This window comes from Esox lucius, chromosome 5, assembly GCF_011004845.1.
Source record: "Esox lucius isolate fEsoLuc1 chromosome 5, fEsoLuc1.pri, whole genome shotgun sequence".
Taxonomy (NCBI): Eukaryota; Metazoa; Chordata; class Actinopteri; order Esociformes; family Esocidae; genus Esox; species Esox lucius.
In genome coordinates this window covers 33,575,045-33,590,008 of record NC_047573.1, presented here as the reverse complement: position 1 = coordinate 33,590,008, position 14,964 = coordinate 33,575,045, and the positions used below count along the sequence as shown (strand labels likewise).

Below are 14,964 nucleotides of genomic sequence, written 5' to 3'. Positions count from 1 at the left end.
TGCAATCGCTTTTAACCTTCCAACATCCTTTCACTCTTTATCCAACCAACAACAAATCCTAAACCTTTTTACCTCACTGCATAATCACAATTACCTAGGTTTCTATACACATAACTTGTTTGTTTGTGAAGAAACATAGTCATCTTAATGGTTATAAAATAGTTTTTGTACTGAAATTGGGGGTCTGGACCCACACTTTGTTTTAGGATTATCGTAAGAGTCAGCAATCCAATTTGTGAGTTAGTGATAAGGGCCAAATGTACATATATAAATAACAATAAAATGGATCTGCAAAATTCTCTTAATGTAAATATATTAAATATTTTAAAACACAGTACCACAAAAACAAGGCTTCTGAGGCTACAAGGTGTGTGAAATGATCAGTTAAATTAAGTATTGAATGGGAAAGGTAAAATGGCGGACTGTGATAGGAGTTTTCCTTTAGTGGATATAGGTTGTCAGTCTAGTAAACTCCTTTTCAGTTGGATGGATCCAGATTGCAAACTAAGAGTACTGCATGGATTTATCAAATATTGGAAAATCTCATTTCTGGGATGTGATTAAGAAGTTCAAGGAAGCTGCTGTACGTACCTCCAAAAATTATTTATAGGCTCTTCTGGAAACAATCAATTGGACCAGTTAGGGTTTGAGTGGCCCTGGGATACCATTCAGGGTTTGAGTGACCCTGGGATACCATTCAGGGTTTGAGTGACCCTGGGTTCTGCTGCAATTACAGAGAAGTGCCTAGTGCTCTTCAGGAGGAATAGCTTCCCGCTTGCATTTGTAGTCATTGTGTCAACCCACTTTACCTTTACCTTTACCTTTGATATCTCTGAAAGGGAGACACCTATGTGTATTCATGATCATGATAATTAACCATGTGTGTAATTAAAAACAATTCTAATTGACACAGATGGGTAATTCTTAAAATTTTCTACATTTCTTCATATATGCATTTCTTCCCGTTCTCACTTTCACTAACCATTTGCATTAACATTCTACCTTAATCGCATGTAGCCACTAGCCACATTTAGGCATTAAGACAGGCATGTTAAGTAACTCCAGATTATTCAAACTCAGTCTCCCATTCCCTGCCTTCATGACCCTCTGGCTTTCATGTGACAGCTTTTCATTTTCTGACATCTGTTCTCTACCAAAGTTCCATCATACGGCTTAAATGGAAATGACTGAGATTCTGATGATTTTCGAAGAAACCGTAGATTAGTGGACATGTTGTTTATGTACAGTGGATGAATCTGTCTGATTCTATTAATATTTGATTATGTCACTCGTACTTTGCCCTGAGTTGCCTCCAACTATTTATTTACAGGGTCTGGATTTATGAGGCCTGCATATACTATGAGTAATTTACAATTTGTAGTTTTCGCCAAATATTATACTTGAATACCCTTCCAAATCATGATTACAAGTGAGAAAAAAGCTTTAATCTGAGTTGTTGAGGTGGCCACTGGCATTTCACCTTTTCAGCCAAAAGTAAAATTTTTTACAGTTACCAATTATCAAATTCTTTTGGTTGATTGCTCAACAAAAATGTATTAGGTTCTGATTGGTGTATTAATGTTCCCTTGATATAAAATAAACATAACCAAAGTTTTCTTCCCCATATAATTTATTGTAGAATATATATAACTTTCAAAAACAAAACAAAAAAAATGTCATCATATATATATGTACAAATGACATTAAACTATAATGCTGTTCTGTTTAAAAACACATGTACATTTTGCATTCATGTTATAAATAATATTAATATTTTACAGTTGTGTTATATGTGTGGAAATATATTACTGCATTAGAGACTTGCATAGACTTTCTCACTTCTGCCTTTGTGTATGTGTTGACTAGTTTAAATCATTGTAGTGTGTATGTGAATGTTTGTTTGTCTGTGTGTGAGGGTGGGGTGTGCGTGTGAGAGGGAATTCTTTATCCAAGCAGTCCTTTTCCATCACTGGCGTGACATCATCTTAACAAATTCTGTGGGAGAGAGTTCTTTATTTATTTAAGTATATAAAACATAGCACAAAACATTATTACAGTCCAAAACATATTGTACCTGTTTTTCTATCTGTACTGATTTCTTTTTTTTTCAGATGCTATATTGTTTTCTATATATGCTAACTTCATTATCAGACTTCCAGTAAAATAATTTGTGTTGAAGTAAAAATGAAGGGCATTGTATAAATCAAAGTTACCAGCGATTGTATTTTACATTCACTGCATTAAAGGCAAAGAAAAAAGTTTTTCCCCATGTGTGTTCTGACTCTGTGAACAATCAAATAGTATTTACATTCAAGAAATCGACAATAACGTGTTCAAAAACCAACATCTGTAATCATGACGCAGCGTTTGGCCGAAGCAAGGAAGCAGTTTAGATTGCCAGAAAATTATTGAAATTTAGTCATAATCCCCATAAATCCCCATAAAAGCATCTCTTTTGGTTCTTACACCATTCCTTTCTCCCATAGGGGATTTTTATATCTAAGTTTAAGGTCTCTATTTCATGAAGGCTTACACCTCTTTGCCATTTTGATAACCGTGTAAATATATATAGGACATACTGACATAGCAATATTTGCTAAATATATATATACAGTGGGGAGAACAAGTATTTGATACACTGTCGATTTTGCAGGTTTTGCCACTTACAAAGTATGTAGAAGTCAGTAATTTTTATCATAGGTACTTTTCAACTGTGAGAGACGGAATCTAAAACAAATATCCAGAAAATCACATTGTATGATTTTTTAATAATTTATTTGCATTTTATTGCATGACATATGTATTTGATTACCTACCAACCAGTAAGAATTCCGTCTCTCATAGACATGTTAGTTTTTCTTTAAGAAGACCTCCTGTTCTCCACTCATTACCTGTATTAACTGCACCTGTTTGAACTCGTTACCTGTATAAAAGACACCTGTCCACACACTCAATCAAACAGACTCCAACCGCTCCACAATGGCCAAGACCAGAGAGCTGTGTAAGGACATCAGGGATAAAATTGTAGACCTGCACAAGGCTGGGATGGGCTACAGGACAATAGGCAAGCAGCTTATTGAGAAGGTAACTGTTGGCGCAATTATTAGAAATATATGGTTGGGGCCATGAATCGCGAGATCCTGGCCAACAACCTCCTTCCCTCAGTAAGAGCATTGAAGATGGGTCGTGGCTGAGTCTTCCAGCATGACAACGACCCAAAACACACAGCCAAGGCAACTAAGGAGTGGCTCCGTAAGAAGCATCTCAAGGTCCTGGAGTGGCCTAGCCAGTCTCCAGACCTGAACCCGATAGAAAATCGTCCGTATTGCCCAGCAACAGCCCTGAAACCTGAAGGATCTGGAGAAGGTCTGTATGGAGGAGTGGGACAAACTCCCTGCTGCAGTGTGTGCAAACCTGGTCAAGAACTACAGGAAACGTATGATCTCTAATTGCAAACAAAGGTTTCTGTACCAAATATAAAGTTCTGCTTTTCTGATGTATCAAATACTTATGTCATGAAATAAAATGCTAATTAATTACTTAAAAATCATACAATGTGATTTTCTGGATTTTTTTTTAGATTCCATCACTCACAGTTGAAGAGTACCTATGATAAAAAATTACTGACTTCTACATACTTTGTAAGTGGGAAAACCTGCAAGATCGGCAGTGTATCAAATATTGTATAGGATGAATTGAGTTATTGCACACAGCCACTTCACATAGTAGATGTTTTCATGCAAATATTGCCTAAAAGGATCTTACTGCTTGTGCTTGGTTCTGCCCATCTTCTTTTCAAGGTAATGGGCACTCGGCTTTACTAGCCTCCCATTGGATATAAATGAATAATAATGTCTTGTTTTTAATTCAATTCAATTAAATTGAGAACCAATTGTGATTTACAATGTTGGCATGTTCATAGGCGTAAACATTTCACATAGTTACACAAAAATACAATTAATTGGTGCAGTAATCAGATAACAGCTGGGACAATTTGTTTTTGAACATTTAATGAGAGATGAAATTGTGTTCGTTTTTGCAGTTCATTCCAATAATTGGTGGCAGAGAACTGAGAAGAATGAAAGCTAAAGTAGTGTTGACTTGGAGTGACCACAGTGAGGCATCTCACAAAGTGCATATTTCGGTTGGATTAGCAGGTGTTAAAGAACAAGTGAGGCAGAGGGGGGATTTGCCTAAGACTTGAATGTAATTTACCGGAGTTTAAAGATCATAGTGATGAGTGGGAGTACTGGTGGAAAAACGGATTGCGTTGTGATAAACCACTTATAATAAATTCAGGTGATTGTAAGTGGATAGCTTGTGAATTACATTGCTTCTGTTCAGGATTGCTCTGATTGTAATTTTTACTAGAGTAAGGGTTTACTTGGGGGAAAACGCCCCCTTTAAGGGAAATCTGTATTTTCGGACTCAAAAAAGCAATGTTTGATACAATTTTTATATGAACATTTTGACTACAAATATATTTAGAAAATATTTTTTGAGCAGAATGAATCTATTTTATTGCAACTTAATCAAAAGCGATAATGGCATTTTACCCAATTATTTTACGTAATTTCTTATCCCAAATTAACATTTATTCCATATTTAGGTGTCAAAATAATTATATTTATGTAATCTATACCATTGAAAATAATTCAATCTTGATAGCAGTATTTAAGTGATTTAACAAAATCAGTTTTAACCGTGATATTGCACATTCTAAAATCCAAAGGCAAAAAGCTATGTATAACATTTATTACAATTTCAAATACCTTTTGATTACTATTTTTAAATATGTTTTGTCAACAATGCTAAAGTACTAACTTAAAAACACTGAATCAATGATATTGAGCAATTCATTCAATGACAGTGCCAATTGATAGACCTATTATATTAGATGATAATATATGCTCAGTACACTAGCTGTTATACTAAAAACTACTTATATTCGGCTATATCTTCAACTTTTGTTATATTCTTTGTTATAATTTTGTTATATTTTACCAGTTTTGCAGCAAAAAACAGGATTGCTATAAAAAGGATTATATATTTTTTTCTCTGAACAAGTGGATTACTTAATCTAAGTAATCTAAGTTGACATATCAAAAAATCTGTTTAGAGGTCTAACTTCATCACATCTCATGACAATGCTTTCTAAATGACAAAAACTAAGATCAACTTACATTTAGGTCCGGAAATATTTGGACACTGACACAATTTTCATTATTTTGGCTCCGTACACCACCACAATGGATTTGAAATGAAACACACGACTTTCAGCTTTAATTCAACGTGTTGAACAAAAATATTATATGAAACCTTTAAGAATTGCAAACATTTTCATACAAATGTAATTGGACAAATGAACACAATCATACAGTGGATATAAAAAGTCTACACACCACTTTGAAAATACCAGGTTTTTGTGATGTAAAAGAATGATAAATCAAATCAGAACTTTTTCCACTTTTAATGTGATGTATAATGTGAACAATTCAATTGAAAAACAAACTGAAATCTTTGAGTGACAAAAATGAAAAATAAAAACATTACAATAACCTGGTTGCATAAGTGTGCACACCCTCTTATAACTAGGGATGTGGCTATGTTCAGAATTAACCAATCTCATTCAAACTAATGTTGAATTGAAGTCATTCCACACCTGCCATCATTTAAAGTGACTCTGATTAATCACAAATAATTCAGCTGTTCTAGTAGGATTTTCCTGGCATTTTCTTAGTTGCATCTCAGAGCAAAAGTAATGGTCCGCAGAGATCTTCCAAAGCTTCAGAGGGATCTCATTGTTGAAAGATATCAGTCAGGAGAAGGTTACAAAATAATTTCCAAATCATTACATATACCATAGAACACAGTGTAGACAGTCTTCATCAAGTGGAGAAAATATGGCACAACAGAGACATTACCAAGAACTGGACGTCCCTCCAAAATTGATGAAAAGACGAGAAGAAAACTGGTCAGGGAGGCTTCCAAGAGGCCTACAGCAACATTAAAAGAAATGCAGGAATTTCTGGCAAGTACTGGCTGTGTGCTACATGTGACAACAATCACCCGTATTCTTCATATGAATGGGCTATGGGGTAGGATGGCAAAACGGAAGCCTTTTCTTACAAAGAAAAACATCCAAGCCCGGCTGTAACGAGGACGCGTGCGTCATCGCCGGTCTTCTAGTCACACCGCTCCTCCTCCCGCGGCACTGTCATGTCTTGTAATTGCACGCACCTGGTGTCCATTCCCTTATTAGGTTGCCTATATTAGTTACCTTGTTTCTGGGCATCTTTGTGTGGTATTGTTCTATATTCAGTGTTCTGTATTTGCCGTGCGCTGTTGTTTTGCTATTGTGTGCTATTGAGTATTACGTGGACTATTTGAGTATTACGTGCCTTGTTTGTAGAAGAACGCAATACATTTACTTTGACTGGCTCCCTGCATTCGACTCCTTTCTTTGACACACTCCACGAAGACACACTGTTACACCGGCTGAGGTTTGCAAAAACAAACATCAAGTTCCCCAAAAGCACGTGGGAAAATGTGTTATGGTCTGATAAAACCAAGGTTTAACTTTTTGGCCATAGTTCCAAAAGGTATGTTTGGCGCAAAAACAACATTGCACATCAGCCAAAGAACACCATACCCACAGTGAAGCATGGTGGTGGCAGCATCATGCTTTGGGGCTGTTTTTCTTCAGCTGGAACAGGGGCCTTAGAGTGGAGGGAATTATGAACAATTCCAAATACCAAGCAATTTTAGCACGAAACCTTGAGGTGTCCGTTAGAAAGCTGACGATGAAGAGGAAGATCACTTTTCAGCACGACAACAACACAAAGCACACATCCAAATCCACAAAAGCCTGGCTTCACCAGAAGAAGATTAGCTTTTTGGAATGGCCCAGCCAGAGTCCAGACTTGATTCCAATTGAACATCTGTGGGGTGATCTGAAGAGGGCTGTGTACAGGAGATATCCTCGCAATCTGACAGATTTGGAGTGCTTTTGCAAAGAAGAGTAGGCAAATATTGCCACGTCAAGGTGTGCCATGCTAATAGACTCCTACCCAAAAATACTTTTTTCCCTCAAAGATTTCAGTTTGTTTTTCAATTGAATTGTTCACGTTATAGGTCACTTTAATGGTGGAAACAGTTCGGACATGATTTATATTTGTTTCATTCTTTAAATAAGAAGAACCTGGCATTTTAACAGGGGTGTGTATACTTTTTATATCCACTATAAATGTTTTTTAATACTTTGTCAAGAATCTTTTGCAGGCAATGACTGCTTGAAGTCTGGAACGCATGGACATCACCAAATGCTGTGTTTCCTCCTTTGTGATGCTTTGCCAAGCCTTTACTGCAGCTGTCTTCAGTTGTTGTTTTTTCCTGTGTCTTTCTGCCTTAAGTTTTGTCTTCAGCAAGTGAAATGCATGCTTGATCGGGTTGAGATCAGGTGATTGACTCGGCCATTGCATAATATTCCACTTATTGGCCTGGGTTGCTTTCGCAGTATGTTTTGGGTCATTGTCCATTTATAAATTAAAGCCCCGTCCAATCAACTTTGTTGAATTTGGCTGAGCATACAAAATATCCAAGTACACTTCAGAATTCATCCGGCTGCTTCTGTCTTCTGCCATATCATCAATAAACACTAGTGACCCAGTGCCATTGGAAGCCATGCATCCCAATGCCATCACACTGCCTCGACAGTATTTTACAGATGATGTGTGATGTGATGTTCTTCTCATCATTCTAGTACAGGTTAATCTTAGTGACATCTGTCCAAAGAATGCTGCTCCAGAATTGGGCTGGCTTTTTTAGATGTTTTTTGGCAAAGTCTAATCTGGCCTTTCTATTGTGGTGAACCCTCTGTATTTGCTCTTTTGAGGTCTTCTCTTTATGGTAGACTTGTATAATGATATGCCTACCTCCTGGAGAGTGTTCTTCACTTGGCTGGTGGTTTTTCTTCAACATGGAAAGGATCCTATGATCATCCACCACTGTTGTGTTCCATGGAAGTCCAGGCCTTTTTGTGTTGCAGAGATCACTAGTGCGTTCTTTTGTTTCTCATAATGTACCAAACTTTATATTTGGCCCCTCCTAATATTCCTGCTATCTCTCTGATGTAGTTTTTTTTTTAAATCTAATGATAGCCTGGTTCATTTGCATTGAGAACTCTTTTGAACGCATGTTGTAGGTTCACAGCAACAGCTTCCAAATGCAAATGCCACACCTGTAATGAACTCCAGACCTTTCACCTGCTTAATTGATGAAGAAATTGTCTATTTACTTTAGGTCCCTTGAAAAATAGGGGGCTACATATAAAAAGATGTAATTCCTAAACCCTTCCTCCAATCTGGATGTGAATATGAATATCCTCAAAGTAAAACTGAGAGACTGCACTTTAAGCCCATATTCATTATTTAACTGTAACTTTTATATATTTTGGTAAACAGCCAAAATAACAAAACTTGTGTCAGTGTCCAATTTCTTTCCAGACCTCTGTATGTCAAAACAGTTTTTGTGGAATTACTTGCTCAGTTGAGATGATTCAACAGAATTTTCTAGATAAACAAGAATATTGGCAACCAAGGAATATGAGGAAATAAAATTACTTGGCAGTGTAGCTGAAAGATGTTATTTTGCAAAAAAAGAAACCAAAGGTTAGGTTCAACAATACAAGGTTAAGACAATATAATTAATACATTTATGGTGACCAGGATGTTGCTAGATTCCACAGGATTTTAAAAGTGATGAGTGTTTAGGAAATCAAATCCTAAACTGGCTGTTGAAAGTTAAATATAATCACTTTGATGTCCATGTAATTGTGCTGCTACCATTCACTCCCAGTCACACCAATTGTGAAAGGGTGGTCTCTTGTTGAATAGTGGCACAATGAGTTGTGTGAATATTAGAATAATTCCTGTCTTAACCTTGTTTTGTTGAACCTGGCCAATTTTAGTCCTTCCCACCTTCAAAGTCTACTGTTCCATCCCCGTTATTGTCTGCCTCTCGTACGACAGTATCAATCTCTCTTCGAGACATGTGCTCCCCCATCAGCTTGGTCATGGCATTTCGTAACTCCTCCGTTGTGATCTGCCCATCTCCATCTGAATCAAACTAACCAAAAACGGCAGGAGGGATTTGAGAATGCATAATCAACCAGCTACGCTTTTTTTATCTGCAGCACAGGGAGGAGCTCTGAGCAGGGACAAGCTTAATTCTATTTCCGACTCATTGAAATGATACGTAGATCCCATCTGTGGTTAACTAAATGGTATGAATGTACAAAATCTTACAATCATATAAAATGGTTCTGCACGTGACTATGATGTAGATAAGGTTTATTACTGGGTACACAGTTGAATGTAAAAAGCAGCCGGAAACATTATTTGCTTCTTAGGTATCATGTTGCTTGTCCTTCATCAATTCTGTCTCACCTCTTTGAAAGCGTCCTTCAGTTCTTTCAATCCGATCATTCCAGCAGTCTCAGCCAGTAGCTTTGGGGCCATCAGTTCAACAAAGTCCTCAAAATCTACTCTCCCACCAACTAAGAAATTAAAAGAGATAAAAACAATCATGAAAGATCCAGTAACCTTCACACATTAATTGTGTCAGCCATTTTGGTCCTCTCTTCTTTTTTGGGAGGCGTTTTTAGCCCATACATAGTCTTGTCTCAGTCCCAAACTGTTATGGTCAGTTCTCCTTCTCCATTGTAAATCCTTGCAAATCTAAGGAATGCCCTTTCAAATGTTTCCTTGTCTTTTGCTCCGTTTAATCTTAGGAGGGCATGAGGTCTTGGCCCATACCTCTGGAGTACCAGGATCGAAAGACTCATTGCTGTCCCTGATCAAAGTCCTCCTGGTTGTGTTTGCTGATCAAGATACCTAACGATTCCAGCTGCCACTCTTGTTATATTTTGGCCCCTTTTAGGGTGTTTTCCCTAGCCATTGTGCTTCAACTCTGTTGTTGCTTGCTCCTTGGGGTTTCAGGCTGGTTGTTTTATAAAGTCACTTTGTGACAATTGCTGATGTAAAAAGGGCATTGATTGATATTGTGTCTATCTATCTATCTGAACAAATATTTGTGTTTATATAGTGTATGTCTTTGTTTTAGATATATACATCTATGCTTTTTTAGTTTACACAGTGAGGAAAGACAATTTTTCCTGAAGGAACAATGGTCAGAATTCAGACACTGGCTGCAGCTGTACATTTTCACTGGAGGCAGCGCCATAGACTACTAGAACACCTGATATCTTCAATGCAAAATTCCTGAAACATTCTCAAAGTTACCCGTTTTTCCAGAAATCCTGGTTAGGGGATTCCTAACCATGATTTTTTTCTGGATGAACTTGGGCTATTTCTGAACTAGGTATTTCTCTAGAACTCTAGAATTTTGCATCAAGTATTGTCTAACGACTCACGGTTCATGTTGATGTTTTGGCTCAGCTCGATCAGCTCCATCTCTGTGGGCATGTAGCCCATTGTCCTCATCAGGTTGCCAAGGTCCTTGCAACTGATTAGCCCATCCTTGTCCTTGTCAAACTCAGTAAATGCCTCACGCAGCTCTGAGCAGAGACCAGAGAAACAACTTATCGGTCTCAGAAATAACTGGGACCAGGATTAGGCTAACCTCTTCAGGAAATTTGAACATTTCTTTGCTGTTATTTTCATTGACTTTCGAGGTTGCATCTAAAATAAGATGAAGATTTTTTTGAGTTGTCAAGAGGCATGTGGAATGAAAAAGCATTTGAAAGGTACAGTAAGGAAAGCTCAATATTTTAGAAAAACACATTATTTTGACCTGGGGTATTCAAATCTTACCCAAAGAGGTCCAGACCATGCTGGTTTTCTGTTCTACCTCATCATTAATACACCCACCTGCTGTCCAAGGTCAACATTAGTTGAAATAAAAATGGAGTTGGAGTGGCATGTAGGCCCAGATTTCTATACTCCTGATTTAGAAATGTATTGTGGAAAATTACAAGTTGAAGTCAGAAGAAAAGAGATGATGATATAATGCTAAAAATATTGACATTTTACCTTCAATTTCATCTTCAGCCAACTCTCTTTCCTGCAAACAAACATGGACCAAGATCACGTAATGTAAAATTTAAGCAGTCATTTATTGAAAGAATACTTAGTTGGAATACTTAGTACTTATGTAGTGCATTTCATTCATGGTAATGCAAAAAAACCCACATCTATTATATTATTTTATACTGTCGCTCACAAACAAACATACTCGAACCAAGAATCATTATATCCTTGTTGCAGACAATATTTTCATTAAAGAAATGGCATAAACCAAAAGGAGAGTATATCCATTGATGTAATGGCAAGATATGCCTGGCAGCTACCCAGATAGAATATGTTGCCTATGGCAGTTAGGGAAACAATACTAACAATAATAAGACTTATAATAATAATGCATGGGAATTTAAGCCCCTTTGAAAAAACATGGACACTGCACAGCCAAGTGGATAATATGAACAAACAATATAATCTAAAGAAGAAATATAGCCAAGTGGATAATATGAACCAACAATATAATCAAAAGAAAAAAGGCTGCATGGTTCAGCAAGAGCTGAGTTAAGGCTGAGGTCAGTGTAGGGAGAAGGCCAGATTGAACAGGTGGTGTATAAAGTCAGTACTGTACTACCAATCTATAAATTACATAATTTTTTATTGAATGCCCTTCAACACTTACAACACATTTTGTTGTACTTACAATATGTTTCCCTCCTCTCAGGAAGACGCATGCTGCTCCTAAACTCATGTCTGTATGATAAGGAAACAGAGCTTTGCAAAGTTATTTTTCTTTAACTGTTAAAGATGCATTCCAGGATTTTTGGTCACCGGTTGTAAAAGTGGCACTGTCATGCCAAAATGGGTCCCTTTAAATTGTATAATTTCTGTACCAATTTGTGCCCCATGTCATCAAAATCACTCACTTTTAAACCGGTAATGTACTGGCAAACTGAGATATGATAGTGATTACAGTATATAGCCAATACAGTATATTCAACGTATTACAAATCCAGCTTAAAGTTGTTATTAAAGTAGTTATTCTCAAAAGTCCCAGACTGCATCTTTAAGTATTTGGCATCCTTCCGGATGACTGGATTAGTCAGCACATAGTTATCTGTTTTTGTACTCTACCAGATTTAATATTGACTTACACTTTAATATTTTAAGTACATGTTCGTCCTTTGAGTGTTGGTACTTTTCACCATGTGCATGTGTGAGCATGTCTAGCGAGATACGTTTTTCAAAAATAAAAATAATTAAAACTATGCATTGACACTACAATAACAGTATATCCATTATAGTTTCCATTCCATTTGGTAAGCTTTTTAAATTTGTTAATTACTATTTAATTCAAATGAATCCACATAATGTATGAGTGTCAGTGACTGAACACACAATCTGTGACAAACAAGCCAAACTAATGCAAGAAAATGCATCATGCTTATCTGCAAATCTGTACTTTAGTAACAGCATGATGTACAGTATATTCGTGGTACCTTTTTCTTTTCCGTTTCGGTCAAGTTGGTGCATTAGTATCCCCTTGTTAAGTGGACGAGCAGAAATCTTTTTTCTTCCTCTCTTCCCTGTTTGTTAACTCCCTCTTTCAGTAGTCTGCCCTGCTTCGTTGCCTGACTGACCAGCACTGTTGAATGCTGTGAAGTCGGTTACAAGGTGGTGATGTTTCTGAGGTCGCATTCAGGGGGAGGGGTGTATGACAGGAGGATATAGCTGGGGGTTTGGGCTGCTGGTGATGGATTATCTAATTGTCTGTACCATTAGTAAGCTCTGGCCCTTATGTCACAAAATAAGACAACGTACAATGAAAACAATCCGTAAATCCATTCATTAACATTAAACACTGTTTAATTATTTGTTTATCTTTTCATGCATATACGTGTACTTCAATATATCATTCATTTATTCAGGTGGTCGTGGTTGTTAAGACATTCACCTACAATGACTTAGGAGCAATTAGGTAGGGTGCCTCGCTCAATGGCACTTATTTCAGTAGTCACAGCCACAACTTAATCTACCAGCTTTAATCTAACGCTTAACAACTATTCTATAGTATTTAATTCTCCCCAGCAAAAATTGGATTCTGTGGAAACTCCCCTTTTTATATACCATCACAGATCCACAGATGTCACAATCTCGCCTGCATGCGAGACTACCCTCTCCTAACTAGACAAGAGGAACTCTTGTAGGCTCAGCCTTAACTTCATATTTCTCCTTTGGTTCCCAAGACAAAGAATATGTTTCCAGCCCTCCCTCTTATTAGTCTTACGTATTTCACAATAATATGAAAATACCACAAGTTAACTCCAAAATACCCCAGAACACAAAAGATAAAGTAAAATAGTTTATATAATATATATAAAATAAATACATCCTAGTATTTATTTTGTTTATTTATTGTCTAAAAACAATCCGCTGGCTCCAATTGGCCAAAATCATGTATATATTGAAATATCAATATCAATACAATGTGGGGAAAAACTTGCCTGTTTTTTCCAGAATTTCTAAATGTCCCATTTGAAGTAGGGCCCTGCAGCAACCCTTTGGACCCGGGATAGTTAATATCGAGATATGACCTCCAAAGCACATTCAATGATGTTCTGGGTCTTATCAGGATGCTGGCTCAACCAGGAAGTTTTGTGGGTGGGGAAGCATTCATTTGGGTAGTTTTGTGTTGGCACAGAACATTAATGTATTTTATTAAAAAAATTCATGACACATTAACTAAATAATTTCTAACAAAACAGACGTTATCAAAATCTTTGGTTACTCTTACAACTAAGTATCTTGAGCAAATTTATTTGGAACATAAGCAAAATAGCTGAGACAATTATTCAAATTGAATGGATCAGAACTGAGCTGCAAGTGTAAATTAACTGACTGCTATTTAATGCGACTGATAGCCCAGGCTCTAGGTCCTAGGTCAAAGAAGAAATATGCTAGTCTAATTAAATGTTCCAGTTGAATCAACTTGCCCAATGGAAAAAAATAAGATATTGCATTTTCAAATACATTTGCAAATATTATTGCAACAAAGTTACACACATTTGTAATTACCTCTAATTGTATTGGCCTTTTGTGTTCATAGTTTGTGATGAGATTGTTTATCTGTGTATTGGGTATAAGACTGTATAAGTCTTCCAGCTCTCGGTTCCACGTGAGCGGTCTATCGTGCTTCTGTTATTTTAGGCAAACCTTTAGCCACAGCTGCATCCTTATCAAGAAGGATGCATAATTTCTGTTGATGATGGGATGATTCGATTTTCAACAGATATTGTAGTATGCAGAATTCTCATGACTAAATTTGCCTGGGCTCAGCCCCACCTGGCTCTCTTTTAGATTGTGGGTGCCAGGGCTCTGCCTTGGTGGGTCCCATTCAACCCGTTTTGTTTACTTTTGGGTACCTTTGGGTTACTGTTTTGGTTAATTCTGGGTATTTTGGGGTTCTTTTGGGTAATTTGATTAGTAAGATCCATTGTATTAGGTTAACCCTCCTGTTGTGTTCCGGTCGAATTGGACTGATACAATACAACCGATTTCTCTCTGAAAAATACTAAAATTGCCAGTCATTAGAAATGAACTGGTGAGACTACAATTAGTTGTGACGACTGCACCATCTGCTGCTTCTTCCCCCACTGTTTCAGGCAGGCTTTGGCGTTCAACGTCACTGGCCTTCTGACACCAACCCCCAGTTCATCATTCATCACTCACTCCTGATTCTCATCCAATCATAATCCCTGTCATATATATGTTCCCTCTGCTCCCCTTGTCTTTGTGTGTAATTGTTTCCGTTTGGAGATGCATCTGGCTTCTGTGCACCTTAACTTTTTGTTATTTTCTTTACGACCTTTACTGTTCATTCAAGATATTTACCTCTTGCCTCTGAGGATACAGAAAAAACACTCCTTTA

General features: G+C 37.0%; 1 protein-coding gene across 2 annotated transcripts; it reads right to left on the bottom strand.

Moving 5' to 3' along the window:
- Positions 1–1,614: 1,614 nt before the first annotated feature.
- Positions 1,615–12,722, bottom strand: cabp5a (calcium binding protein 5a). Of its 2 annotated transcripts, none has more exons than XM_010894275.3 (7): positions 12,536–12,722; positions 11,740–11,810; positions 11,052–11,082; positions 10,433–10,576; positions 9,447–9,556; positions 8,979–9,126; positions 1,615–1,995 (listed from the first exon to the last, which is right to left on the bottom strand). In XM_010894275.3, the coding sequence occupies exons 1-7, from the start codon at positions 12,567–12,569 to the stop codon at positions 1,967–1,969; spliced, it is 567 nt and encodes a 188-aa protein (XP_010892577.1). In that variant the 5' UTR covers positions 12,570–12,722; the 3' UTR covers positions 1,615–1,966. The 2 variants fall into 2 exon arrangements, with proteins under 2 accessions (XP_010892577.1, XP_010892578.1); XM_010894276.3 differs by having other exon boundaries at positions 11,740–11,789; positions 12,536–12,721.
- Positions 12,723–14,964: the final 2,242 nt, after the last annotated feature.